The 27433-nt window shown below is 49.9% G+C and overlaps 1 protein-coding gene across 15 annotated transcripts in view; it reads right to left on the minus strand.

Annotated features, from left to right (window-relative positions):
• The window catches only part of CAMK2G (calcium/calmodulin dependent protein kinase II gamma), a 173297-nt gene that overhangs the window by 20524 nt on the left and 125340 nt on the right, over nt 1–27433 (minus strand). For all 15 annotated transcript variants that reach the window (XM_073352899.1, XM_073352890.1, XM_073352887.1 and 12 more), the window contains one exon: nt 24121–24161. In XM_073352899.1, coding sequence (XP_073209000.1) covers nt 24121–24161 — 41 coding nt within the window. The remainder of the gene's footprint in view (nt 1–24120; nt 24162–27433) is intronic.

A 27433-nucleotide genomic window follows, 5' to 3' on the forward strand; every position in this document is an offset into this window, starting at 1 on the left:
CTAGGGAAGACCATTCAAAGGACCATTTTTGAATACCCACACACCACTTTATGGGCTTCAGAACAGGGATTGTCCATCAGCTAAGTCAGCCAGCCAAATCCAGTCTCCTTTTAGGCCAAGTCAGAGCAAAGCGATGGGCTGGGTTGGAAAGCCAACAGCAATGACCTAAGCATCATCGTGGAACATGACAGTGAATCCTGGGGCAACCAGAACCAAGAACACTGGCAACCAGCAGGGACACCTCTTCTCCTTCCCCCAGGGACAGATCTGTTTGTACTCTGCCACAGCTCCACTGGAGCCAATGGAGCCATTACCATTTACCCCAGCCAAGGAACCACCCCTCAAACTTTAGGCTTCACCGTCTTCTACAAATCTACGGAAGCATATGACAGACAGAACACAGTCTGATCTGCACCCATATGCTACAGGGAAGCTTCTCCCCGGGGGGGAGGAGGGGGAAATCAACCTCATTCTGAGCTTTGATACATTTCCAAGAAGAAGAAAAAAAGGGGGGGTGGGGAGGAGAGACACAAGAGATGAGACATACAGATCTTCCAGGGCAGTTTATATTCGATTCCCATCTATACAGTATCAGCAAGACCACTGGCACAACAGACTTAAATAACTAGCTTGTGAAAATGGTAAGCTAAGAAACAGTTGTCTGTGAGATCTCAGTATCAACGCAGGGTCCAAACAAGTAATACAAAAAATACAGAAACAACCACCCTCTACCTCTCTCCCCAGGAATTACACAGGGAAGAGGAAATCTCTAGCTCTCTGCAGATTTGAATGTTAACCCACTAATCAAAGTACAGCCTAAATTCAAACACCAGTAACCGAACAGGAAGGCCTCTGGAAGTTTTGGACACCACATAATCCCCACCCCGTATAACAGGAAAAAAATACCAGATAAACAATAAGAAGTGGATGAACAGATTTTAACTCACACAAAAAAGGTAAGGAAACTAATTGAAACCTGTGGGTAGTGATCGATCTATTGGGGATCAATTTATCATGTCTCGTCTCGACACAATAAATCGATCCCCGAACACGTTCCCCGTCAACTCCGTAACTCCAGTTCGCGAGAGGCGGAAGCGGAGTCGACAGGGGCGCGGCAGCGTCCTCACAGGCAGGTAAGTCGACTTAAGATATGCTGACTTCAGCTACGCTATCTGCATAGCTGAAGTTGCGTATCTTAGGTCGACCCCACCCCCAGCGTAGACCAGGGCTAAGATTGTTCCACAAGACAGATGTAGGCATATCTTACGACTAGATACTACACGACTAATCAGTGCTCAAAAACATTTTTTAAAAAAAAGCATCCATGTCAAAATATACTTGAGATTGTGACGGCACTTGATAATACTGTCTGGCACCCATGGAGAGAAATGCAGCCCACCACAGCCACACCAAATTGCCCTAGTGCAATAAAGCACTTCAAGCAGGGCCAGAATGATATCCAAACCCAAAACCACTCATTCTCCATTTACAGGCACTTCCAGAGGGCCCCTTGCAGTAGTATTAGCACACACAAACCATAATGGTAGATGGCGCTCTCCATGGAAGTTAACTTATCAAATTGCTCTTAAAACAGCCAAATAACCCCTCCAGAAATGATAAAATACTTGCAGTCTCCAATAGAGGAAAGCTTGCAGCCCACAGCAAATTCTACATTTAAATATCCCGACCATCTAATCTAAAGGTATCGATTAGAACAACCTTCCAATGGTAATTAGCGAAGTTACTAGAGGAAGAGCACCTGTATATTAACAGACAATACAAAGCAGGGAGAGATTCCTTGTTCAAACAGTTAAAGGTGCTTTCTTTTATTTAACGACAGCAAAAAAAAAAAGTGTGTTTCCAGATGCTGGAAATATGCCTCTGAGCCAGTGATGATGGAAACAGATCTCACTGTATTTACTGTTTTCCTGACCATGTGAGTATTCTAATGAGGCAACATCACGTCCTAAGAGACTGCCATAAAGTATCCCCAAATCTCTTTTCCTAACTCCAGAGGTCACAGTCAGGATCAGGGCCCCTTTGTGCTAGGTGCTGTGCACCAGATAGTCCTTGTCCCAAAGACCTTAACGTCTAAGATGACAAATAGCCAGCAGCAGGAGGAGCAGGATACAACCTACAGCAAACTGGCCATGGGGATGGTAGGCGCTAAGCTTGTTAGGTAACTCCTTTCTACAAAACAGAGGGATTTATCAGCCATACACAGCAATGCCTTTACCAAGTTTTGGGCTGGTCAATTCCTTATGGACTTCCAGGCGAAGTGAGTACTGAGAGCCATCTGAAGGAGGGGGCTCTGGCCTTACAGCCCTGTTGAAAGGCAGGCTGTTCCATGAACAAAGGAATATGCGAGGAAGCAGACAGTGGCCAGCCAAGTCGAGAATCACTGGTGGACTAGAGGATGCCGGGGCAGGCAATGGGATAAGGGAGAAGACTGAATAAGTAGGGAGGGGAAGAAACGTGAAGGGCCTTGAAGAACAGAACAAGAAGCTCCACCTTTACATGGTGAAAACTAGAAATGACGGGGGGGATTCAGAGGGAGACGATGTGGTCAGACTTGGAGAGAGAAGGATCTTAGCAGCTGCCTTTTGACCTGATGTGTTGGCATGGTCTACACTAGAAAAGATTTACTAGTACATAGCTATACCAGGAAACTCTCCTAGCAGAGACACAGTTTATATCAACAAAAGATTGCTTTTGCCAGCACAGCTTTTATACAGGTTCCCTGAACAAAAACTATACCTGCAAAAGCACTTTTTACATTAGGGCTTTGGCTGGTATAAAAATGTCATAAAAAAATCACACCTAACAGACATTACTATCCATCGGAAGTCTGACACGTTTGCCTAGCTTTAGGTGGGCTGAGAGTTTTCAATGGGAGGATGAAAGGTAAGGGGGCCCAGTTGGCCACTGCCTTATCCTTTGTATCAACACTTGCAGCGGGAGCACAATACAGGTTATGACTGGAGTAGAAAATTGGTCTTGTGGAAGGACACGGGACTTAGGAGACCTGGGTTCTATACCAAGCAGAGGGACTTATGGAAATGGTTTACCCAGCGTGTTTGATGAGTTGGGGATGATGCGGTGGTGGGACCAAGGGCTGGCCTTTGGGAATAGGAGAGAGAGATGAACAGGAACACTTGTATTGTGATGGGAAGGAGAAGTTATGGAGGAAAAACAAGCAGCCACCCATGAAAGGAGAGCAGAATATCTACATTGGGACTGGAGTGCAGAATTTTGCCTTCGGTAACCACAAACAAATGAGCAGAAAACACAACACTTCCCTATGAATCATCACCCCCCCCCCACCGCCCCCGAGCACAACAGCAGTAATCTTAGAAATGGCAGGCAGAAATCATTCTAAACCCCACAGAAAATAAAAAGCAGACTAGACGATGCTGCAGGAAGTAAACAGTGACTCAAATCAAGTTAGCAAGAGTAGTTCCTGCTCTGGAGAAGCAAACTGGGTTCTGGGGTCTTAGCACAAGTATTTTACACGGCTTCTGAAAATGCAATCATCTGCAGGGAATTTTCTCTCAATGTGAGACTGGAAAGAGCATTCGTGGATATTAACACGCTTGCTACAAAACGCATCGCTGCACAAAGTGTGGTTATTCTGGGGTTTAAAGGGTAGAGGAATATCATGACACTGATATTGGGGACAGAGAAGCTCACCAAGCAAGTCACTTCAGCTCTCTATGCCTGTTTCCTCCCTCACCCTCTGTCTGCCTGTGTCTTTAGACTGGAAGCTATGCAGCCAAGATTCTCTTGCTATGCGTATGTGGAGCCTTGATTTCAGCTAAGGCCTCTAGGCACTATTGTAATACAAATAAATCAGAAAGTGGAGTAACAGTTTCCCCCATTGATGGCTGGAAGCACATATTCCCAGACGTAGATAACTATTTACTGGGAAAGAAAAGGAGGACTTGTGGCACCTTAGAGACTAACCAATTTGAGCATAAGCTTTCGTGAGCTGAGCTGTAGCTCACGAAAGCTAATGCTCAAATAAATTTGTGCAACATGACAGTGAACCCTGGGGCAACCAGAACCAAGAACACTGGCAACCAGCAGGGACACCTCTTCTCCTTCCCCCAGGGACAGATCTGTTTGTACTCTGCCACAGCTCCACTGGAGCCATTACCATTTACCCCAGCCAAGGAACAGAGGAGAGTTTGGATCTGCAGCATAAACCTCACCACACCAAATGCTGAAACTTTTAATACTTTCCAGCCCAGTTCTCTCTTAAGCTACGTATACACAGCTGCCATTGATGACAGTGGAAGATGTGCATGTGAGAGATCTGAATGATGGTGTGGCGAGTTTGGGATGGGTGCAGTATGCATGAGTGGCAGAGCCATGAATAAAAATTACGTAGCTCATTCTGAGCATCGCTGAAACCTCCAGCGCCCCCACCATCCCATATATGCTGTGTGCAACAGAGAAACTGTTTTCAGACTGGTTCAGTGTGTTCATTAAAAGTTACTGGGACCATTTTTTGGTATCTCCCACCCAGAAAGCAAAGTGCTTGTTACCATGAAACCAAATGCAAAGAGCTCAGAGGCAAAAAAAATATAAATAATACATTTTAAACTACTAAAATACCTAAAATAGCACTTCTGCCCATAAAAATGTAATGAATGTGTAATCAGGTCTCCCAGGGCCCTCTAGGGCTAGGAATGAGTGCTGGACCACGACAAATCAATGGGACTTCCCTTGCTAAATGGGGAGTGCTACTGTTTGTAACCATGGGCAGTGACATGATCAACTTTAAAACTGTGATGTATTTATGTAGACAAAGATAATCGCTGATGCAGGAGAGAATCAGGACTATCCTTGGTCTGAGCCCAGTGGTTTTCTTTTGGGGGTGGGGGGGACGGATTCTGTATGAGAAGGGAAAAGAAAGATGCATTAGTGTGGCAGGTACATTTAAAAACAGCAGCTGTTTGGGATGTTCTAACAAGCCCTGGGGAGGTGCAATCCAATGGTTGGCAGAGGGCAGGTGAGACAGTCGAAAGTACACGATCCATTTATATTACATGGTGCTGCAATTTATCACACTGATATTACCCTGTAACCGGGTGGTCACTCCTTTCAAGGGTTTGGGAGCAGCCAGCCCTGTTCTTGAGAGGTGGCCAGCAGGGAGGCGCTGGGAAACAGCTAACCCAGCTGGGCAGCAGCCAGTGACTGGGTCTGAGTCCCAGCTGGAGAATATAAACGAGGGCCCAGCTCCATGAGGGAGCCTGGGGCAGGAGAGGCCTGAAAGTACACTCTCTGTGGCCTTCTGCAAATCCCCTTCGGCTGGAGGAGGACTTTAGCTACCAGAGGGCTTTACAATCGAAGGCCTTGTCTGCACTAGAGTTTTATTGACAAAAGTTATGCCGGTTTAATTAAACCGCTGTTGCATGTCCACACTAGCTCCTTGTGTCGGCAGAGCACATCCATACTAACAGCTCTTGCATTGACACAGAGAGCCGTGCACTATGGGTAGCTATCCCACTATGCAACTGGCCGCAGGGTGCTTTAGGAAGGGTCTGCAATGCCTCATGGGACAGGTACAGTATCATTTGATTTAGGTTTCTCAATCAAATCGTTCCGTGGGCATCCTAGTAGATTGCCAGCTGCTTTTCAACTGAAGCGTGGGGGGGAGTGTATATGTGAGAGACAGTGTGCGTTGGGTAGTGTGTGTGTGTCGACATGCTGTCTATTTAAGTTCAGACAGCCACCTGAGCAACCAATCCTGAAACAGGGGAGAGGGGGACACCCACATCAGCTCCTGGCTTTGCACAGCAGTTTTCCTCCCCTCCTCCCCCAGCAGCAGAGGCCCATTCTTCCTGCCTGCCACTGTGTGCCCAGGAGAGCAGGATTCCACATTAATGGTTCTCTGCTTCCCTCTGAGTTCTCCCATAGCATCATTTCACATAATGTTCGATCAGTGCAAGTTCCACTTGCTGTGCAACCTCTACTGCCGTTCAAGCCCCGAATTCATCCCCCCAATCACAACCACAGCACACAAAAAGAGGCAAAGAGTGCATCGACATAGCTGAAATGTAAAAAGTTCTTTCCCCTTGTCCTCAGTTTTGCTAAAGCAGCAAAACATGGGGCATGGCTCATCTTATGGCCACCGACACTACTATGCTTGAAGTTGTGGGTAGGAGCTATGGAACCCACCTGAAACTTTACAACCTTTATTTCAGTGTGGCGAGCACCATTTGTCATATGTTTCTATTGCCCTTGTGGAATCCTGAAGGTGCCTGGTGATGGCCAATGTCACAGCTCTAAATTCTGCTGGCTGATCAATGCCCCAGGGATAAAGTACCTGCCTTGACAGGAGTTCAAATCCTGTTCAAGTTGTTTAATAATGGAGGGTGGACTGAAATATCACATCGCTTTGCTCAGCCAGATCTTGCTTTTGCTCAGTGACCTAAAACAGAGTACATTAGTTCTGTGCTAATGGCCTCACTGTACATTTCACAAAGATGCATGTGGAGGTTTGTTGCTAATCTGGAGGAGTCTGGTCACTGCAAACTGGAAGCCAGGGGAAAAACAGAGATTTTCTCTCTCACTTAATAAAAGAGAAAATGATACATTCCCAAGGAATCCAGTGGCAAAGGCTTCCCAATGGGTGGAAACGTGAGGGCAATATCATTCTGAGGAAGTGTGAGAAGCAGCCTAAAAGTGGGACATTCAGGCACCAGACTAGGCACCCCAACTTCGCCAAGTAACCACGTGAAACAAAGTACTCTGCCTGTTCACACCTGTTCTAAACCTGCATCTTATGTGCCAGACTCAGCAATGCTCATCTGAAACTTGTCTCTTTTAGGGGAAGGGGAGGCATGGGAGGGACACCCCAAAGCTGACAGGATATTTAAGGGGAAGGGAAGGCATGGGAGGGACACTGCAAAGCAGACAGGATATTTAAGGGGAGGGGGACATGGGAGGGACACCGCAAAGCAGACAGGATATTTAAGGGGAGGGGGACATGGGAGGGACACCCCAAAGCTGACAGGATATTTAGATAGTAAAGAGGACAGAGCTGAAGTTGAGCTATCACAATAGGGGACTGAATGATAAACAGTCAGCTACCAGGATCCAGGAACAGACCCTCTATGCATTCCTGTCTCCAGCTCAGATCAGAAATGGACAAGGATGGCCAACCCAGAGACTAAAATTACAAAACACACTAAGCAGCAGCAGCAGGAGAAGCAAGCAGAGCGACAATGGAACCCATCTTTAGGCTGGTGGATGTAAAGACGTTAGAAGTCCTGTCAGCGGTGCTGCCCAGTTAAGGCAGGCTTGTGCCTACCTGCTCCGACACTGTGCTGCGCCCTAGAAGTGGCCAGCAGCAGGACCAGCTTCTAGGCAGGGAGGCCACGGGGCTCCGTGTGCTGCCGTGTGTGTATCCATCCTGGTACTGGCAGCTTCCGGGGCACAGTGTAGTCCACTGTGCCAGGACACGGTGCCTGTCTCTGCACCCCGGCTGTGCCACTGACCGGGAATCGCCAGAGGTAAGTCCATACCCCTACCCCGTGCCCCAATCCCCAGCCCTGAGGCCCCCGAAACCTGGAACCCCTTCCTGCAGCCCAAACCCCTCATCCCTGGTCCCACCCCAGAGCCTGCACCCCTAGCCCAGACCCCCTCCTGGGCCCCAACCCCCTGCCCCAGCCCTGAGCCCCCTCCCACACCCTGAACCCCTCATTCCTGGCCCCAACCTGCAGCCTTCACCCCACACTACAACCCTCTGTTCCAGCCTTGAGACCCTCCAGCACCCCGAGCCCCTCATCCCCAGCTCTGTTGGCTCGCAGGCTTCAACAATTTTCTTCAACTGGGTCCCCAGAAAAAAGTTTGAAAACTACTGATCTAGAAGACAGAAGAGTATGGAATGAGAAGGTGCCAACTGCTGGTCAATCAATATAGCAGCACTGAGGTGACCCAAGAAGCAGCCTCCACTAAGACCAAGACGAGGATGGCATGCGAAGGGAAGATAGGTTAAATCTTTCATGTCAGAGGTCTCTGAAACGGTGCAACTGCGTGGCAATCAGATGTGCCAACCCAGCTCTGAGTGCAGGACACAGATGGCAATGTAGCCTCACTCAGCCAGCCTGTTAGCTGAAGGGAAGAGCCATTGCAGTCATGGACACCACTGGAAGACAGAGAGAGAAGCAACAAAACCCCTAGGATGGAGAAGAATGTTCACACCCAGGTAACATGGGAGAGAGAGAGAGAGAGAGAGAGAGGTCTGCCCCGAACCCGAGTGCTTCCAACCACAGTGTCGAGTAAGAAGTGATATGGGTTGGTCAATGGAAAAGCTTCCATGATATTTAGCATTAGACCCACACAAGTAAAATACATTACCAAGCAAAAATATTTGTTTCTCTATCTCTTTAGCAAGTTTCAGAATTCAGGGAAGCAAGGAACGGAAAGCACCAGCTAAAGCCAGACAGCCTTTGTGAAAGGGCTGTGAAGACTCCAACAGCTCTCTAGATGCCCTTCAATCTTGCTTTAGAGCACCCACTGTCATCTCAGTCCTGCCCATCCTGTGCAGTGCACTGCTCCACTGTTCCCCTCAGTTCTGACCTCCTCCCCACTACTGGACTGCTAAGCTTCCTTCAGGGCTAGGAGAATGCGTCTTAGCTTTGTTTCCGTTGAAGAGAGCAGAGCGTGCTGGTGTTTGGGAGGAGAGAGTTCACATGTGACCATTTGCTTACAGTCCCCAGATATGATACAGCGGCAGAAAGGAGGTACCTGTTTTCTGTGCATACAGAGCATTCTGTTCAAGAGAACAAATGCTCCTCCTGCACATTCCAGGGGCTTCATTCTCTGCCTTCCCACACAAGCTCATTTGAACTTTAGGGGTTACAGTTATTCTGCAGGGCTGATGAACGCTCTATAGTTGTCAAAGGTGAATCCAGCTTTATTCTTTTCAGGGAAAAGGGTACCCAACACCTTCGGGGACCTGCTCAGCATGTACACTTCATGGAGGAGTAAAATCTCTTCCAAATATAGGTCTCCTCCCTACCACAATGCCTCCAAGCAAAAGGCTGCATGTCAAAGACTGTACAGGTTCCGCTTCTGCAAGGGTTTGATCTAGAGTAATAATATTCACCCACCCTCCCCAGGGAGCCTGGGGAATAGTAAAAGGTCTCTGAGGACAGCACCATTTCACAAGCCTGGAAGATTCCAATAAGACATGCAGTTGCATGATCTGCTTCTTTTTCAGCTTTTTCTTTGAGCTGCTGGGAGACGCTGAAGCAGAGACCTGCTGTTCTTAAGTCCACAGCCTTCCAGGACCAGCCCTGCCTCCTCCGTTTTGCTATGATGTTTTACGAAGCAGCCAGTGAGAGACTCCTCAGGCTAGTAACCAGCCTCCTTGCATCACTGAACAAGAAGAGCTGGTGCATAGACATGTGTCTGGTAACAGAAGCAAGAGCCTGTGTTCAGACAAGGAGACTCCCACGTGGAGACGTTTCATAAGCAACAAGGAGTCTGGTGGCACCTTAAAGACTAACAGATTTATTTGGCCATAAACTTTCCTGGGTGAAACACCCACTTCTTCAGATGCATTTGGGCATAAGCTTTCGTGGGTAAAACACCACTTCTTCAGATGCATGCATGCATGCAACTGAAGAAGTGGCGTTTTACCCATGAAAGCTCATGGCCAAATAAATCTGTTAGTCTTTAAGGTGCCACCAGACTCCTAGTTGTTTTTGTGGTTACAGACTAACACAGCTAACCCCTGATACTTGGTTTCATAAGCATGCGCTCTAGAGGAAAGACTTACACATTTCATGTCTTTTTGGCTGGGGGGAAAGAAGCCTAGTATTTCACTCAAATCTCATCAGGGAGGACACCCCCAGCCACAGAAATGCTGCATTACACCAGAGCACCTACTACAGCAACAGAAAAAATAAATGTATCTCCACTCCTCACCAGCCTGCTCTGGGTAATTGCACCTTTATGCCATGGAGCCTTCCAGGGGCCAAGCCCCACCACTACCTCAGTAAGACTCAGTCAGTAGGAGAGAACAGGATAATTATTGCCTCAGCATGCATGACATAAAACCCCCAGCAGGAGGAGAACAAAAAACAGTCACAGGGTAAAACAAGGAGGGAAATTGTTCCAGTTACAGGGCAGCATCAGAACATAGCAGCAGCCATACTGGGTTGGACCAATGGTCCATCTAGCCCAGTGTTCTGTCTGCTGACAGCAGCAGGTGCCTTGTACACCAGAGGGAATGAACAGAACAGACAATTATCGAGTGATCCATCCCGTCGTCCACTCCCAGCTTCTGGTAATCAGAGGCTGAGGACACCCAGAGCATGGGGTTCCATCCCCGCCCATCCTGGCTAACAGGCATTGATGGACCTAGCCTCCAGGAACGTATGTAGTTCTTTTTTGAACCGCATTTTAGTTTTGGCCTTCACATCATCCCCTGACAATGAGTTCTACAAGTTGTCTGTGCATTGTGTGAAGTAGTACTGAATGCAGTATTCAAGGTGTGGGCATACCATGGATTCATATAAAACGGTTACCTACCTTTCATAACTGTTGATCTTCGAGATGTGTTGCTCATGTCGATTCCATTCTAGGTGTGTACGTGCCCAGATGTGCAGCAGAAGATTTTTGCCTTAGTAGTATCCGTAGGGTTGGCAATGGCGCCCTCTGGAGTGCCACGCTCATGCATTGGTATATCAGGCGCTGCCGGTCCTACGCCCTCCCAGTTCCTTCTTGCCAGTAACTCCGACAGAGGGGCAGGAGGATGGGTAATGGAATCGACAGGAGCAACACATCTCGAAGAACAACAATTATGCAAGGTAGGTAACGGTTTTGCCTTATTCGAGTACTTGCTCATGTCGATTCCATTCTAGGTGATTCTCAAGCAGTATCCCTGTGGCAGGCTCAGAGTTCACAGTCATGGGGCTTGCAACACTGCTCTGCTAAAGCCAGCATTGTCTTGGGCTTGCTTGGTGAGTGCACAATGAAATGTAAACGTCTGTATAGACAACCAAGTAGCAGCCCTGCAGATATCCTGAAATGGCACCTGGGCCAGGAAGGCTGCCGACAAAGTCTGAGCCCTAGTCGAGTGTTCAGTCACGGTCACCAATGGAGGCACTTTTGCCAGGTCATAGCAGTAACAGATGTAGGCTGTGATCCAGGACTAAATCCTCTGTGAAGACCCTGGGTGACCTCTCATCCTGTCTGCCACTTCAACCAACAATTGCGTTGACTTACAAAATGGCTTGATGCTGTCGATGTAGAAGGCAAGCGCCCTCCTGATGTCCAGGGTGTGCAATTTGTGCTCCTCTTCTGATTTGTGAGGCTTCGGAAAGAAGACAGGTAAGTATATGTCTTAGCTGGTATGAAACTGTGAAACCACCTTGGGCAGGAACACTGGATGCAGTTACAGCTGGACCTTGTCCTTGTAGACCACTGTATAGGGTGGCTCTGAAGTAAGCACCCTGATCTCAGAGACCCTATGGGCACACATTATTGCAACCAGGAAAGAAACTTTCCAGGAGGAGGAGGAGGAGGAGGAGAAGGGAGCTAAAGGCTCGAAGGGAGGACCCATGAGCCATGACAGCATGAGAATTCAGGTCCCAGGGAGGGACCAGATCCCTGGGTAGAGAGGCTCCAGACCTTTCAAAAACCAGACCGTTATGTCGTGAGTGAAAACTGACTTGCCCTGGAGCAGAGGGTGGAAGGCAGAAATAGCAGCCAAGTGGACTTTGATTGAAGATAAGGACAACCCCTGCAGCTTGAGCTGCAGAAGATAGTCCAGGATCACCTGCAGTGAGGCCTACTCAGTCCGGATACCCCGGTCTGAGGCCCAGCATGGGAACCTCTTCCACTTGGCCAAGTCGGTTGCTCTGGTGGAGGGCTCTCTGCTACCCAGCAAAACCTGCTGGGCCTGGGCTGAGCATTCTGTTCGTCTGCATTTAGCCAGAGAGACAGCTGCTGTGGGGGGACCACTGAAAGGTTTATCAGCGGGCTGAACCCTTGCTGCCAAGGCTATGCAGGAGCGGCCAGAATAGCCTTTGCCCTCTGCTGTTTACTCTTCATGAGGACTCTGTGGATTAGTGATACCGGCAGGAAGGCATACATCAGAGCCTCCGAACATGGGAGCAGAAAGACGTCTGACAGGGAGCCCCTGTCCAATCCCCGGAATGAGAACGCATGGCATTTCCTGTTCTGATGGGATGTGAACAGGTCCACCTGTGGAGTCCCCCACCTCCGGAAGATAATGCTGACCGCCTCCGGGTGGAGCAACCACTTATGATGAGACGAGAAGGTCCTGCTGAGGCAATCTGCTACCACGTTCTTGGCTCCAGGCAGATGCATGGCCAACAGATGGATGGCATGCCACACACACAAGCCCCAAAGGTGGAGAGCTTCTTGGCAAAGGGTAACACATCGCCGCAGTATTGTCTGTCAGAACCTGCACTACCTTGCCCTTCACATAGGGCAGGAAAGCCTAGCAGGCCCGGCAAACCGCTTTGAGCTCCCTGATCGTCCCACGACAAGGCGGCCTTGCGTGCTCAGCTCCCATTGGGCTCCCCAGCCCAGGTCCGAGGCATCAGAAATCAGGGTCAGCAACAGGGCCGGGGTCGCGAAGGGAACTCCCTCCCACACCAATTTGGGGCTCAATCACCAATCTACAGACTATCAGATGTAAACCGGCACGCATACCACCCAATCTAGATCGTGTCTGTTGGAGATGAAGACCGACACCAACCACGCTTGCAGTGGCCAGAGATGGCGGTGGGCTTCCTGGACCAGGTACGTACACGTGGCCATGTGGCCTAACAACCACAGGCAGGTGTGAGCCGTGGTGAGCAGGTAGTTTTTCCATATGGGAGATCAGGTCTGACATGGCCTGGAAACATGCCTCTGGAAGGAAGGCTCTGGCTTGCGTGGAGTTGAGAACCACCCCAACGAACTCTATTCTTTGCTCCAGCCTTAAGGTTGATTTCTTTTAGCCCTGGTCTACACTAAGCCCTGGTCTACACTAGGGCTTTAGGTCGAATTTAGCAGCATTAAATCGATGTAAACCTGCACCCGTCCACACGATGAAGCCCTTTATTTCGACTTAAAGGGCTCTTAAAATCGATTTCCTTACTCCACCCCTGACAAGTGGATTAGCGCTTAAATCGGCCTTGCTGGCTCGAATTTGGGGTACTGTGGACACAATTCGACGGTATTGGCCTCCGGGAGCTATCCCAGAGTGCTCCATTGTGACGCTCTGGACAGCACTCTCAACCTCAGATGCACTGGCCAGGTAGACAGGAAAAGAACCGCAAACTTTTGAATCTCATTTTCTGTTTGGCCAGCGTGGCAAGCTGCAGGTGACCATGCAGAGCTCATCAGCAGAGGTGACCATGATGGAGTCCCAGAATCGCAGAAGAGCTCCAGCATGGACCGAACGGGAGGTACGGGATCTGATCGCTGTATGGGGAGAGGAATCTGTGCTATCAGAACTCTGTTCCAGTTTTCGAAATGCCAAAACCTTTGTCAAAATCTCCCAGGGCATGAAGGACAGAGGCCATAACAGGGACCCGAAGCAGTGCCGCGTGAAACTGAAGGAGCTGTGGCAAGCCTACCAGAAAACCAGAGAGGCGAACGGCCGCTCTGGGTCAGAGCCCCAAACATGCCGCTTCTATGATGAGCTGCATGCCATTTTAGGGGGTTCAGCCACCACCACCCCAGCCGTGTGGTTTGACTCCTTCAATGGAGATGGAGGCAATACGGAAGCAGGTTTTGGGGACGAAGAAGATGATGATGAGGTTGTAGATAGCTCACAGCAAGCAAGCGGAGAAACCAGTTTTCCCGACAGCCAGGAACTGTTTCTCACCCTGGACCTGGAGCCAGTACCCCCCGAACCCACCCAAGGCTGCCTCTTGGACCCGGCAGGTGGAGAAGGGACCTCTGGTGAGTGTACCTTTTAAAATACTATACATGGTTTAAAAGCAAGCATGTGAAAGGATTACTTTGCCCTGGCATTCGCGGCTCTCCTGGATGTATTCCCAAAGCCTTTGCAAAAGGTTTCTGGGGAGGGCAGCCTTATTGCGTCCTTCATGGTAGGACACTTTACCACTCCAGGCCAGTAACACGTACTCGGGAATCATTGTGCAACAAAGCATTGCAGTGCATGTTTGCTGGCGTTCAAACAACATCCGCTCTTTATCTCTCTGTGTTATCCTCAGGAGAGTGAGATATAATTCATGGTCACCTGGTTGAAACAGAGTGCTTTTCTTAAGGGGACACTCAGAGGAGCCCGTTCCTGCTGGGCTGTTTGCCTGTGGCTAAACAGAAATGTCCCCTGCTGTTAGCCACGGGGAGGGGGGAGGGTTGAGGGGGTAGCCATGCGGTGGGGGGAGGCAAAATGCAACCTTGTAACGAAAGCACGTGTGCTATGTATGTAATGTTAACAGCAAGGTTTACCCTGAAAGAGTGTAGCCACTGTTTTATAAAGTGTGCCTTTTTAAATACCGCTGTCCCTTTTTTTTTCTCCACCAGCTGCATGTGTTTCAATGATCACAGGATCTTCTCCTTCCCAGAGGCTAGTGAAGCTTAGAAAGAAAAAAAAACGCACTCGAGATGAAATGTTCTCCGAGCTCATGCTGTCCTCCCACACTGACCGAGCACAGACGAATGCGTGGAGGCAAATAAGTCAGAGTGGAAGAAAGCACAAAATGACCGGGAGGAGAGGTGGCGGGCTGAAGACAGGGCTGAAGCTCAAATGTGGCGGCAGCGTGATGAGAGGAGGCAGGATTCAATGCTGAGGCTGCTGGAGGACCAAACCTGTATGGTTGAGCTGCAGCAAAGGCAGCTGGAGCACAGACTGCCACTGCAGCCCCAGTGTAACCAACCGCCCTCCTCCCCAAGTTCCATAGTCTCCACACCCACACGCCCAAGAACGCGGTGGGGGGGCCTCCGGCCAACCAGCCACTCCACCACAGAGGATTGCCCAAAAAAAGAAGGCTGGCAATCAATAAATTTTAAAGTTGTAAACTTTTAAAGTGCTGTGTGGCATTTTCCTTCCCTCTTCCACCACCCCTCCTGGGCTACCTTGGTAGTCATCCCCCTATTTGTGTGATGAATGAATAAAGAATGCATGAATGTGAAGCAACAATGACTTTATTGCCTCTGCAAGCGATGATCGAGGGGAGGATGGTTAACTTACAGGGAAGTAGAGTGAACCAAGGGGTGGGGGTTTCATCAAGGAGAAACAAACAGAACTTTCACACCGTAGCCTGGCCAGTCATGAAACTGGTTTTCAAAGCTTCTCTGATGCGTACCGCGCCCTCCTGTGCTCTTCTAACCGCCCTGGTGTCTGGCTGCGCGTAACCAGCAGCCAGGCGATTTGCCTCAACCTCCCACCCCGCCATAAACGTCTCCCCCTTACTCTCACAGATATTGTGGAGCACACAGCAAGCAGTAATAACAGTGGGAATATTGGTTTCGCTGAGGTCTAAGCGAGTCAGTAAACTGCGCCAGCGCGCCTTTAAACGTCCAAATGCACATTCTACCACCATTCTGCACTTGCTCAGCCTGTAGTTGAACAGCTCCTGACTACTGTCCAGGCTGCCTGTGTACGGCTTCATGAGCCATGGCATTAAGGGGTAGGCTGGGTCCCCAAGGATACATATAGGCATTTCAACATCCCCAACAGTTATTTTCTGGTCTGGGAAGAAAGTCCCTTCCTGCAGCTTTTGAAACAGACCAGAGTTCCTGAAGATGCGAGCATCATGTACCTTTCCCGGCCATCCCACGTTGATGTTGGTGAAACGTCCCTTGTGATCCACCAGAGCTTGCAGCACTATTGAAAAGTACCCCTTGCGGTTTATGTACTCACCGGCTTGATGCTCCGGTGCCAAGATAGGGATATGGGTTCCGTCTATGGCCCCACCACAGTTAGGGAATCCAATTGCAGAAAAGCCATCCACTATGACCTGCACATTTCCCAGGGTCACTACCCTTGATATCAGCAGATCTTTGATTGCGTGGGCTACTTGCATCACAGCAGCCCCAGCAGTAGATTTGCCCACTCCAAATTGATTCCCAACTGACCGGTAGCTGTCTGGCGTTGCAAGCTTCCACAGGGCTATCGCCACTCGCTTCTCAACTGTGAGGGCTGCTCTCATCTTGGTATTCATGTGCCTCAGGGCAGGGGAAAGCAAGTCATGAATATCGCCCGGTATCGCTTTGCCAGGTTCTGGTGCTGCATATACTGCTGGATAATGCGTGTGGTGTTTAATGTGCTCCTAATTGCCAAAGTGAGCTGAGCGGCCTCCATGCTTGCCTTGGTATGGCGTCCGCACAGAAAAAAAGGCGCGGAACGATTGTCTGCTGTTGCTCTGACGGAGGGAGGGGCGACTGACGACACGGCTTACAGGGGTGGCTTCAGGGAGCTTAAATCAACAAAGGGGGTGGCTTTACATCAAGGAGTATTTCAGGCAGGACTTCACGGAGGGTTCCAATAAGAAATGGTGCACCTAAGTTATTGTTCTTATTGGAACAAGGAGGTTAGCCTGGCCTCTGATTGATACATGGCTAGATTTACCTCGCTGCACCTTCTCTGTGAGTGACTGCAGTGTGACCTAGAGGAATGAGTCCCCTAGCCGGGGGAGGGGGGGAAGCAAATGAGTACAAAACAAATCTGGTCTATTTCTTGTTTTGATCCACTCCATCTATCTTTTACATCTTTGGCTGGCAGCAGACAGTGCAGAAGGACTGCATGCCATCCACATCTCATGGCTGCTCAGCAGAAGATGGTGCATTAGGACTGCTAGCCATCCTCATCTCTTGCCTGCCCGGCAGAAGATGATGCAATAGGACTGCTAGCAATCCGTATCACCTGCCTGCTCACCATAAGATGGTTCAATAGGACTGACTGCAAGACTAAAGAGAATGACCTGGTCAAGTCACTCCAAATTTAGTCCCTGCGCCCATGTCTGCCCAGGCGCTCCCAGCCGACGTGGCCAGGAGCACCTCGGACATGACAAGGATGGCTACCAGTCGTACTGTACCGTCTGCTGCCACAAGGCAATGGGTTGCTGCTACTGTGTAGCAATGCCGTACCGCGTCTGCCAGTACCCAGGAGACATATGGTGACGGTTACCTGAGCGGGCTCCATGCTTGCCGTGGTATGGCGTCTGCACAGGTAACTCAGGAAAAAAGGCGCGAAACGATTGTCTGCCCTTGCTTTCACGGAGGGAGGGAACGGGGGACTGACAATATGTACCCAGAACCACCCGCGACAATGTTTTAGCCCCATCAGAGTGCTCCATTGTGGCTGCTCTGGATAGCACTCTCAACTCAGATGCACGATTGTTTGCTGTTGCTCTGACGCAGGGAGCGGCGACTGAGGACACGGCTTACAGGGTTGGCTTCAGGGAGCTAAAAATCAACAAAGGGAGTGGCTTTACATCAAGGAATATTTCAGTCAGGACTTCACGGAGGATTCCAGTAAGAAATGGTGCACCTAAGTTATTGTTCTTATTGGAACAAGGAGGTTAGCCTGGCCTCTGATTGATACATGGCTAGATTTACCTCGCTGCACCTTCTCTGTGAGTGACTGCAGTGTGACCTAGAGGAATGAGTCCCCTAGACAGGGGAGGGGGGGAAGCAAATGAGTACAAAACAAATCTGGTCTATTTCTTGTTTTGATCCACTCCATCTATCTTTTACATCTTTGGCTGGCAGCAGACGGTGCAGAGGTACTGCATGCCATCCACATCTCACGGCTGCTCGGCAGAAGACGGTGCAGTAGGACTGCTAGCCATCCTCATCTCTTGCCTGCCTGGCAGAAGATGGTACAGTACGACTGCTAGCAATCCATATTGCCTGCCTGCTCGCCATAAGACGGTTCAATAGGACTGACTGCAGGACTAAAGAGAATGACCTGGTCAAGTCACTCCAAATTTAGTCCCTGCACCCATGTCTGCCCAGGCGCTCCTGGCCGACGTGGCCAGGAGCACCTCGGACATGACGATGACGGCTACCAGTCGTACTGTACTGTCTGCTGCCACAAGGCAATGGGTTGATGCTGCTGTGTAGCAATGCAGTACCGCGTCTGCCAGCACCAGGAGACATACGGTGACAGTTACCTGAGCGGGCTCCATGCTTGCCGTGGTATGGCGTCTGCACAGGTAACTCAGGAAAAAAGGCGCAGAACGATTGTCTGCCCTTGCTTTCACGGAGGGAGGGAGGGAGGGAGGGAACGGGGGCCTGACGATACGTACCCAGAACCACCCGCGACAATGTTTTAGCCCCATCAGGCATTGGGATCTCAACCCAGAATTCCAATGGGCAGCGGAGACTGCGGGAACTGTGGGATAGCTACCCACAGTGCCACGCTCCGGAAGTCGACTCTAGCCTCGGTACTGTGGAAGCGCTCCGCCGAGTTAATGCACTTAATGCACTTAGAGCATTTTCTGTGGGGACACACACACTCGAATATATAAAACCGATTTCTAAAAAACCGACTTCTATAAATTCGACCTTATTCCGTAGTGTAGACATACCCCTAGTTTATGGTCAACAGGCCCAGATCGCAGCAGGTGGAACTAACCAGTTCGAGGCTCCTCTGCACCTGTCCCCAAGATCTGCCCTTGATGAGCCAATCGTTGAGATATGGATAGACCTGAACCCCTCAATGCCTGAGGTAAGTAGCCACTGTGCCATACCTTTTGTAAAGGCCCTCGGAGCAGACAAGAGACCAAAGGGCAGCCCTGTGAACTGGAAATGGCACCTGTCCACCACAGAACAGAGGAATCATCTGCGACCTTGAAAGATGGAGATATGGAAATAAAGCATCCTTCAGACCAAGGGTGGTGTACCGGTCTCCCAGATCCAGGGAGGGGATGATGGAGGCCAGAGAGACCATGCAGAACTTCAACTTTTTGAGAGACTTGTTGAGGCACTGCAGGTCCAGAATGGGTCTTAGAACCCTTTTCCCCTCCTGTCACAGGGGACCTCCTCCACTGCCCCCAGCTACATGAGGTTCTCAACCTCTTGAACGAGGAGTTGTTCGTGAGAAGGGTCCCGGCAGAGCGACAGGGAAGGGGTGGGGAGCAGCCAAGAATTGCAGGGTGTAGCCCCAAGATACAATTTCTAGCACCCAACGGTCCAAGGTGACTTGCGACCAGGCCGAACGGTAGGGATGAAGACGGTTAAGGAAAGGATGTGGCGGATCCGGAGAAATGACTGGGGCGTCGCCCTTGAGTGCGCCCTCAAAACGAGCACTTCTGGCTCTCGTGAGGCTTCGATGGGATGGGCTGTGCAGGGGAGTGGGAGGAGGAAGGGCGGCAACAATTAAAACTCATGACCCTATCCCTTCTCCTTGTAGGCCCCTGTTGAGGCTGCCAAGGCCTTGGTGGCAGGGGCGACCGGAACTGCTTCCTTGCTGACTGCGGCGTATGCAGACCCAGCGAGCAAAGGGTGGCCTGAGTGTCCTTCAGTCTGTGCAGCCTTTTGTCAGTGCTCTGCAAAGAGACCATTCCCATCAAAGGGAAGATCCTGGATCGAGGTCTGCATTTCCTGGGACAGGCCAGTGGTCTGAAGCCAGGATCTGCGCCTCATGACCACCGCCAATGTGACCACCCTAACTGCCAAATTGGCCACGTCCCATACCATTTGGATGGTGCACCTTGCAGCCGTCATACCCTCCTCCTCCAGGGCCCTGAATTCCTGGACCGAGTCCTGGGGCACTGAGTCCTTGAACTTACAGAGGGAGTCCCATAAGTTGAAACTGTACTTCTCCAAGAGAGCCTGGGGGTTGGCCACCTGGAACTGAAGGCTGGCAGTTGAATAAATCTGTCTCCCAAAGATGTCCAGCCTCTTGGCCTCTTTATTCTTGGGGGCTGAAGTGGTTTGCCCCCATCCGTCCTTCTCATTGGCTGCCAAGATGACCAGCAAGGCCAAATATTTGAACCCCTTGGCAGGGACAAAATACCTTTTTTCTGCCCTCTTGGAAGTGGGAGGGATGGAAGGAGGAGTTTGCCAAAGGGCTTTTGCTATTTTTAGGACCCCACCATGTACTAATAATGCAACACAGGTGGGGGTAGAGGTCGAGAGCACATAGAACAGGGCGTCCCCCTGTTTGGCCATCTCCTCCACTTCCAAGTCCAAGTTCGTAGCCACCCTATGAAGCAGGGCCTGATGTTCTTTAAAATTGTCCGGCGGGCTGGCGTGGAAGGGGCCTGCCACACCCTCATCTGGGGACAACGACGACAAATGGGTCACCGGGGAAGGGGAAGAGGGTTTTGGGGTGGGCGCTTGCTCCTCTCCCCTAGCCTCCGAATGCGCCTCGCGCACCGAGCTCAGTGCCACTGGTTGCTGCTCTGAGGCGGTGGCCAAGTAATGGACTGACTGAGGCATGAGCACCACAGGCATGCCCCACACGCCCCAGTAGGTCCGTTGCACCAACCACTGGCCTCGCTGCCCTGACGGCATCACGGAGGTCGATGCAGCCTCAGGTGCCCAATCATGCTGATGCTGTCGCGTTAAAGTGCTGAATTTCCTTTCTGAACTAGAGGAATTCACCTTCCGGTGACCACGGAGGGGACACTGAAGCTTGCGTCTGTCGCCACAGGAGACCGGTGTCTCAAGTAGGTGGATTGGGGACAGGGGGATCAGTACCGTGACGCAGACTGCTCCCGCGGTCTAGGAGACTGGGATCTGCACCGAGAGACAGCTGGTGGAAGGATGATTGGTGCTGGCGATATGGTGACCGGTGCCTTCCTCTAGACGACCCGCATCGAGAAGGTGGAGACGGTGAGTGCGGTGCCAGAGATCTAGGTCATCCCGCAGAAGACAGAGACCTGGAGCATGCAGAGCACTGTCTCATCTCTGGAGACTGGCATCATTCGCCCACCCTCTGGGCGGTCTTTACGGCTGGTTTGCCCTCACCAGGAGCTTTTGCCTGTGACCTGCGACACATGCGGTCCTGATAGAGGCCTCTGCTCTCTGGGAGCCGGGAGAGCCTGGAAAGGCATCGACCCTGTCACCAGTCTGCGTCCCCTACTGTTCCCTGGAGTCAGTGGAAGATTCCTTGGGGGACTAAGGGGACACATCGGTGTGGGGCGTCCCCATGTGGCTCTGATGTGGGCTGTTGGCCTGAACTGGGCCCTTTGCCCTTCTTGCTCAGTGCCAGGGAGTCACCCTTCTTCGACTTCCTCTTAGGCTCTGGTGCCAGGGGTGTGCTGTGTGCCAAGGTGCTTGGGGCAGAGTCTAGCCAGAAGGCTCAGACGCCGGGCGGACAGCAGCTTCCATGAGAAAGATGGTCTCACTCTTTCTGAGTTCTGGGACGAAAGTTCTTACAGATGCGACACTTCTCCTTCACATGTGATTCCCCCAAGCATTTGAGGCAGCTGCTATGGGGGTCATAGGGCTGTTGCAGTCAGAGCAGGGCTTAAAAACTACTTACTAACTAACTACTTGTAAACTATTTACAAGGCCTAAGACTCGAGCCCTTGAGAGGCAAGGGAAAGGCACTCTGACTAACCACCACGGGCAGTAGGAAGGAACTGGGAGGGTGTAGGGCCGGCAGCGCCTAATATACTGATGCGTGAGAGCGGCACTCAAGAGCGTGACCCTACAAATACTGCTAAGGCAAAAATCTCAGATGGCCGTGCATGTGGGCACACGCGCTCCTAGAATGGAATCGACATGAGCAACACATCTTGAAGAAGAAAGTGATTATTTTCTAGTTTATTATCTATCCCTTTTCTAATGATTCCCAACATTCGGTTCCCTTTTTTGACTGCCGCTGCACATTGAGTGAATGTTTTCAGAGAACTATCCACAATGACTCCAAGATCTTTTTCTTGAGTGGCAACAACTAATTTAGACCCCATCATTTTGTATGTATGGTTGGGATTATGTTTTCCAATGTGTATTACTTTGCATTTATCAACATTAAATTTCATCTGCCATTTTGTAGCCCAGTCACCCAGTTTTGTGAGGTCCCTTTGTAACTCTTCGCAGCCTGCTTTGGACTTAACTATTTTGAGTAGTTTTCTATAGTCTGCAAACTTTGTCACCACAGTGTCACCCCCTTTTCCAGGTCATTTATGAATATGTTGAATAGGACAGGTCTCAGTACGGATCCCTGGTGGGCATCTGGGGGATGTCCACCGGAGGGGAGGGATAGCTCAGTGGTTTGAGCATTGGCCTGCTAAACCCAGGGTTATGAGTTCAATCCTTGAGGGGGCCATTTAGGGATCTGGGGCAAAAATTGGGGATTGGCCCTGCTTTGAGCAGGGGGTTGGACTAGATGACCTCCTGAGGTCCCTTCCAACACTGATATTCTATGACACTGCTGTTTACCTCTCTCCATTCTGAAAAATGACCATTTATTCCTACCTTTTATTTCCTGTCATTTAACCAGCAGGGAAAGTCTGGGGCTTCAACTGAAATCACAAACCTGGATGAATAAAGTGCTCCCTTCCTTCGAGAGGAGAAGAGTTGCACTTAGCAACAGGCATGGAATTCCTCATTTACTGGACTTTTCTACTCATCCTTGCTCTAAACAGCTGGTTACCAGGTGTAAGTCACCATCTGGAGTCATGGCCTGTGTCCTGGGGAATGGCTCCTTTCTGAACTCCAGAACCGAAGGCTGCACACTGTAGCCCATAGAGCTAGCGTTAGCGTTTATTTTATTCAGCAGTAATGCAAGGAAAACTACAGACCTGTCTCGTGTGCTAAAACAGACACACACAAATATAGGCTTGAGGTCTATACACTTTGGCACACATGAATGGCCTGACGATCACCCCTGAGTTTGGGGGAACTGGGAACAGAGTGTATAAGAGGGGGGATTGTCCATAACACCACCAGCCAGCCACAGGAACATGAGCTAACATTGGCTTTTGGATATTTTAGGACGGGAACGTCTGCAGATGTGTTACTACAAGAGTGCCATGGCAACAAACTGACGTATATGATAATAAGTTGAGATCATTAACATCCTAACCTATAGGAGAAGGGCCTCCCAACATTAGTAATGTGAGGAATACAAATAAGGAAGAGGGGAGAAACCTTGCTGAATATGCATTAGACAGAGTGGTGTCAGCATAACATGTTATAAAAGTTGTATCCCAGCGTGGGGGCAAGAGGAGAGCGAGATACAGCCCTTGGGAGGTGCCAGGATGATGGCCACTGGTGATGATGAGGAAGGTGATGGTGATGAGGAAGATGATGGCTAACATTTCAGTTTGTTCTGCAAGGGATGGCATGAGTAAATGGATGTTCTGATGCATGTTCTGTATTATCTCTATCTACCTTGCTGGGTTAGAGTGTTTGTGACTTTGCTAAATGTACTAATAAACTATTACAAATACACACAGGTTCCTAAAGAGTGAGCGCTGCAGCTGTGCCCTTCGGGGTTCCCAACTGAACAGTAATTCTAACAATACTGGGCCTGATCTCGGGACAAGAACTTGTCAAACCTCAGAGTGATCACTGGAAATTCTTAAGTAACCAACACAATGAATATCAGATTCATAGATCAGGCTACAACACACATAAGGAGAGTGAACTAAGGAAACGGTGATTTCCTTGAACAGGGAGCACAGAGTCCCTGGCCTGTGAGGGTGGAGAAAGCAGTACTGCTTGCCTTTTCGCAACCCAGATGTAACCGACACAGTGAAATGGTTACATTCTGACCCAACAGATCCCCAATGGGTGGAACTCCCCCTCCCCACAACCCCCAGGCCCTGTCAATGGAGCGAAGGGGTGAGATGGGGAGATTTCCATGAGTGCTGCTGGCCTTTGTCATCCTCTGACAATAGCTTTGCAAAAAAGCAAAATCTTCCCATGCTCAGGAGCCGAACTGCACAGGCCAGGGCTTGTGCCAGACGGGATCAGATCTTTGGTCCCTCCAGCCCAGTATCCTGCCTCAGGCAACAGCCAGTACCCAAACCTTAGGGGGAAGGAAATCCTATAACACACCTTGCTAGTTGTACGCTGTGCAGGTAAGAGGTGTGGGGATCTGACCCAGCAGCTCCCTAACAACCCATTCTTCAGAGGACAGCCCCAGTACTGAGGCAGCTGCCTGCTGGTAAATGGACTGAAAAGGAGCGGGGAGGTAGAAAAGCTTGGACCTACCTTCACTCCATCCGACTTCTTGTTCAATAGGCTTTTGGTAGCTGCAGAGAAAAACAGGACAAGGTGGTGAGGGTTTGGTTTTAAATCTCTCTTCCCTTCCCTTCCAGATTGCACAAGAATTAAAGGGACAACCCCCTGCTAATTTCTCTTGGTAATGATGAAAGCAGCAGAGGTCAAACTGTTGTGTCGCTACCCATCACAATCAGATCGAGAGAAGGAAGGTAGCCTGCCCTTTCTATTCAACAGTTAGTGTTAAGCCAGCAACTCTCCCACCCTCCCTAACCTCACTGAGATCCAGTGTCCAACAGTGCAGAGCTCCCAAGGTGATTTTATTTCAAGTCCTCTACTCTCTCACAGCCTCCCCTTCCTCCAAAGGTGACAGCCATTACAGAGAAAAAGCTGAAGACATCCGTCAGATTCTAGTATCCGGACAGAGATTTTCCCTCAAGTACAGCTATTTACATAAGGGAGACTTTATTTATGAAGTTGCGGGGGGAGGTGTCGATAATGCAAAGAAATCCTAATCACTGCCAAGATGCAAAATTACCCAGAGGAATGTCTGGGATAATGGCAAGTAATAAAATGGGATCGAGGACTTTGGTGGGGAAGGAGCAAAGGCAGCACTGCCAGCTTGTAAAGAGAGAGAGTGAAAAAAGAAGAGAAGGGAAGGCTGAATTTCTTCATTGACGGTGATGGAAGCTCTGCCATGCTTGGTCTGAACAACTAGAACTGAGAAACCAACAGACAGACACACACATAGGAGGAGGAGTGTCTGGCAGTGCACGAGAGAGAGAGAGTCACACACCCAAAGTGCGCGCGTCTGGCCATGTGCACATATGATCAGGGTAGGCGGGGCTTGCACGTGCAACAGGAAAGTGACACATTAACAATGGTTGTCAGCAATGGGCCTCCCTGCCTCCATTCTCAGTGGATACAGAACGGTTTGGTTAACTCTCGTGGATGGTGCCCAGCAGTTTCTACTCCCTTGGCAAGAAGCTGCTGTGACAAGGAGTTGACATGACTTTCCTAAGCAGCTATTTAAAAGTGTGTGGGCTCATCAGCATGAGCAGGCACCAGATTGGGATGCTAACCACAGTGAGGACATGGACAAAGAGACAGAAAGAGAGAGGAAGAGGAAGTGACAGAATGTGCAACACCAAACCTGCCTTGCTTAGAACCTCTGATGAAACACTCCATTGTCCTACCACTCCCAGAAGATGTGCTGGTAAACTGGCACTCACGCTTTTCTCTGGATTTGTCCACAATTAGACAAGAAGGCATTGCAACAAACCAGCAGCTGCAAGGCCTTGAGACTGAAATACCTGTGTAACTCTTCAACTCCACACCCATACACCTCAGCTATCCCACATGGCCGACAGACTTTACTTATACTGGTTAGACAACACCTGAGACAAAACTTTTTGCTCAGCTCAGGCTGAAATGGTGCAGACAACAGCTGCTTCTCTCCAATACCAAGAAAATAACACCATAAACTTGGCAACTGCCATGGCTGAGCTGGTCCTAACTCTACTCCATAATGCAAGCATCTCATGTCTGGAATTTGCCTTAAAGCTCCAGCTCCCAAAAACAGCACAGAGCAGGCCTGCACTACTGCCCATGTCCGGGGGGCCCAGGAACAAGCTGGGAGTCTGCTGATTCTTCACTCTCCACACTTCCCAACACTCCCATTTACCTCTGTAGACAGGTAAAACATTATGAAGTTACACCAGAGACCACGGCTTCCACAGACAGCTTCCCCACCTGCTTACACTAGCTGGGCCTCTGGTGGAGATAGTCTTCCCACCTGCCCCAGGCATTGTGGATGCCAGCCTAGCCTCTAGCAGAGAACACCTCCCACCCAGCCCAGCACCCTGCAAAGCAGGCATGGGCCCTGGAAGACACAGCTTCCCCTCCCATCCCTCTGCTGGTACCCACTGTGATCTCAGCATTTCACATACATACAGTTCTCTCACAGTCCAGTTACTAGTTCAGCAGTGAAGAAAGAAATTCAGTTGGTTGCTCATTTAGCTCATGCATCATCATGATTTGTAAGGATACTCCGAGGATACAGGAGATGCACACTCTCACAGTGACAAAGAGGCGGCAGACATCCCAAGCAAAGCAGACACTACGTAATTTACCCACTGGTTAATCTGTACACATTATCTGACAGAAATCAGAGGATGTGGGTGGGATTCCTGCAGCTAGCGACAGACAGACAGGACTTACTTCTTTAATGAGAGGAGCAGACAAGCAATCCCCAGCATTCAACACAGGAGATATCAGGGAAATGTGTGGGGGACCCCTTTAAGTTTAGCAAAGGTCTTGTGCACCCATACTTTGCTGGTTTCCAAGCATGGGTCACTGACCGCATCCCTCCCCACCTCCTCTATGTAAGGAGATTCAAAACCCCCTTCCCTCCACAGTGCTGTTAAGAGCCCCTACTGAAAGTCCTATAATTTAACATGTATTTCTATTACTGGTTTAGCATCTCTTCATTAATCTCTGATGAGAAGCACAGAGCACAACCTCTGTCCCCCACCCCCTCTGCCGGCCAGGCACATCTTGTTTTAGTCTCTGACAAAAATGAAAGGCAGCCCCTTAGGCTCACAGTCTTGGCATTAAGAGTCACAAACCCATCATGCTGAACTCATCAGCAATGAACACTGGACACACTGGATGTGCTGAGGGGCAGCGTTTCACATGGGACCAAAATACCAACTCCAAACAATGCCATGGAATGCTTCTCCGAGCCCCATTCCTCTCACTCTTCTTTCTCAAACAACAGTCCTTTGGTCTGTGTGCTCTGCAGTTGCCTTACCTCCAGGTGGCAGGCCTCAGGTCATGCCACACGTCAGTGATTGCCAGTCCCAATTTGGCCACCCAGAAATTCATGACTTCCATCCCTACACTTAGTTCACTAACCAACACTGGCTCTCTCAGCCCTGCAGCAGTACAGGGCTGAGACACTGTTATGGTCTCAAGCTGGCAGGCATTTTTGGGGGGTGGTGGGAAGGAAGATCACTGAATTTAGCTTTGTGAAATCTGACTGCTCCACAGTAGCCTGACAGAGAGCTTTTCTTCTTGCTTTAAGACAATATTGTACTGGGAACAGAAACCCTAGGGCTCTCTACTGTCCTAATTCACCCCATTTTACAGAAGAATTGGAAGCAGAGGGGAACCCAGTTCCATGTTCTCCTAGGACACAGTAGCTGTTTATTTCAGAGAAACCTGCCATTGCAGGGTAACAATCAACCTGATCCATCTCAGTACAACAGGGTTCTAAAGAGCACATGCAAATAAAGCCCTTTAG

This window comes from Lepidochelys kempii, chromosome 7 (genome assembly GCF_965140265.1).
Source record: "Lepidochelys kempii isolate rLepKem1 chromosome 7, rLepKem1.hap2, whole genome shotgun sequence".
NCBI lineage: Eukaryota > Metazoa > Chordata > Testudines > Cheloniidae > Lepidochelys > Lepidochelys kempii.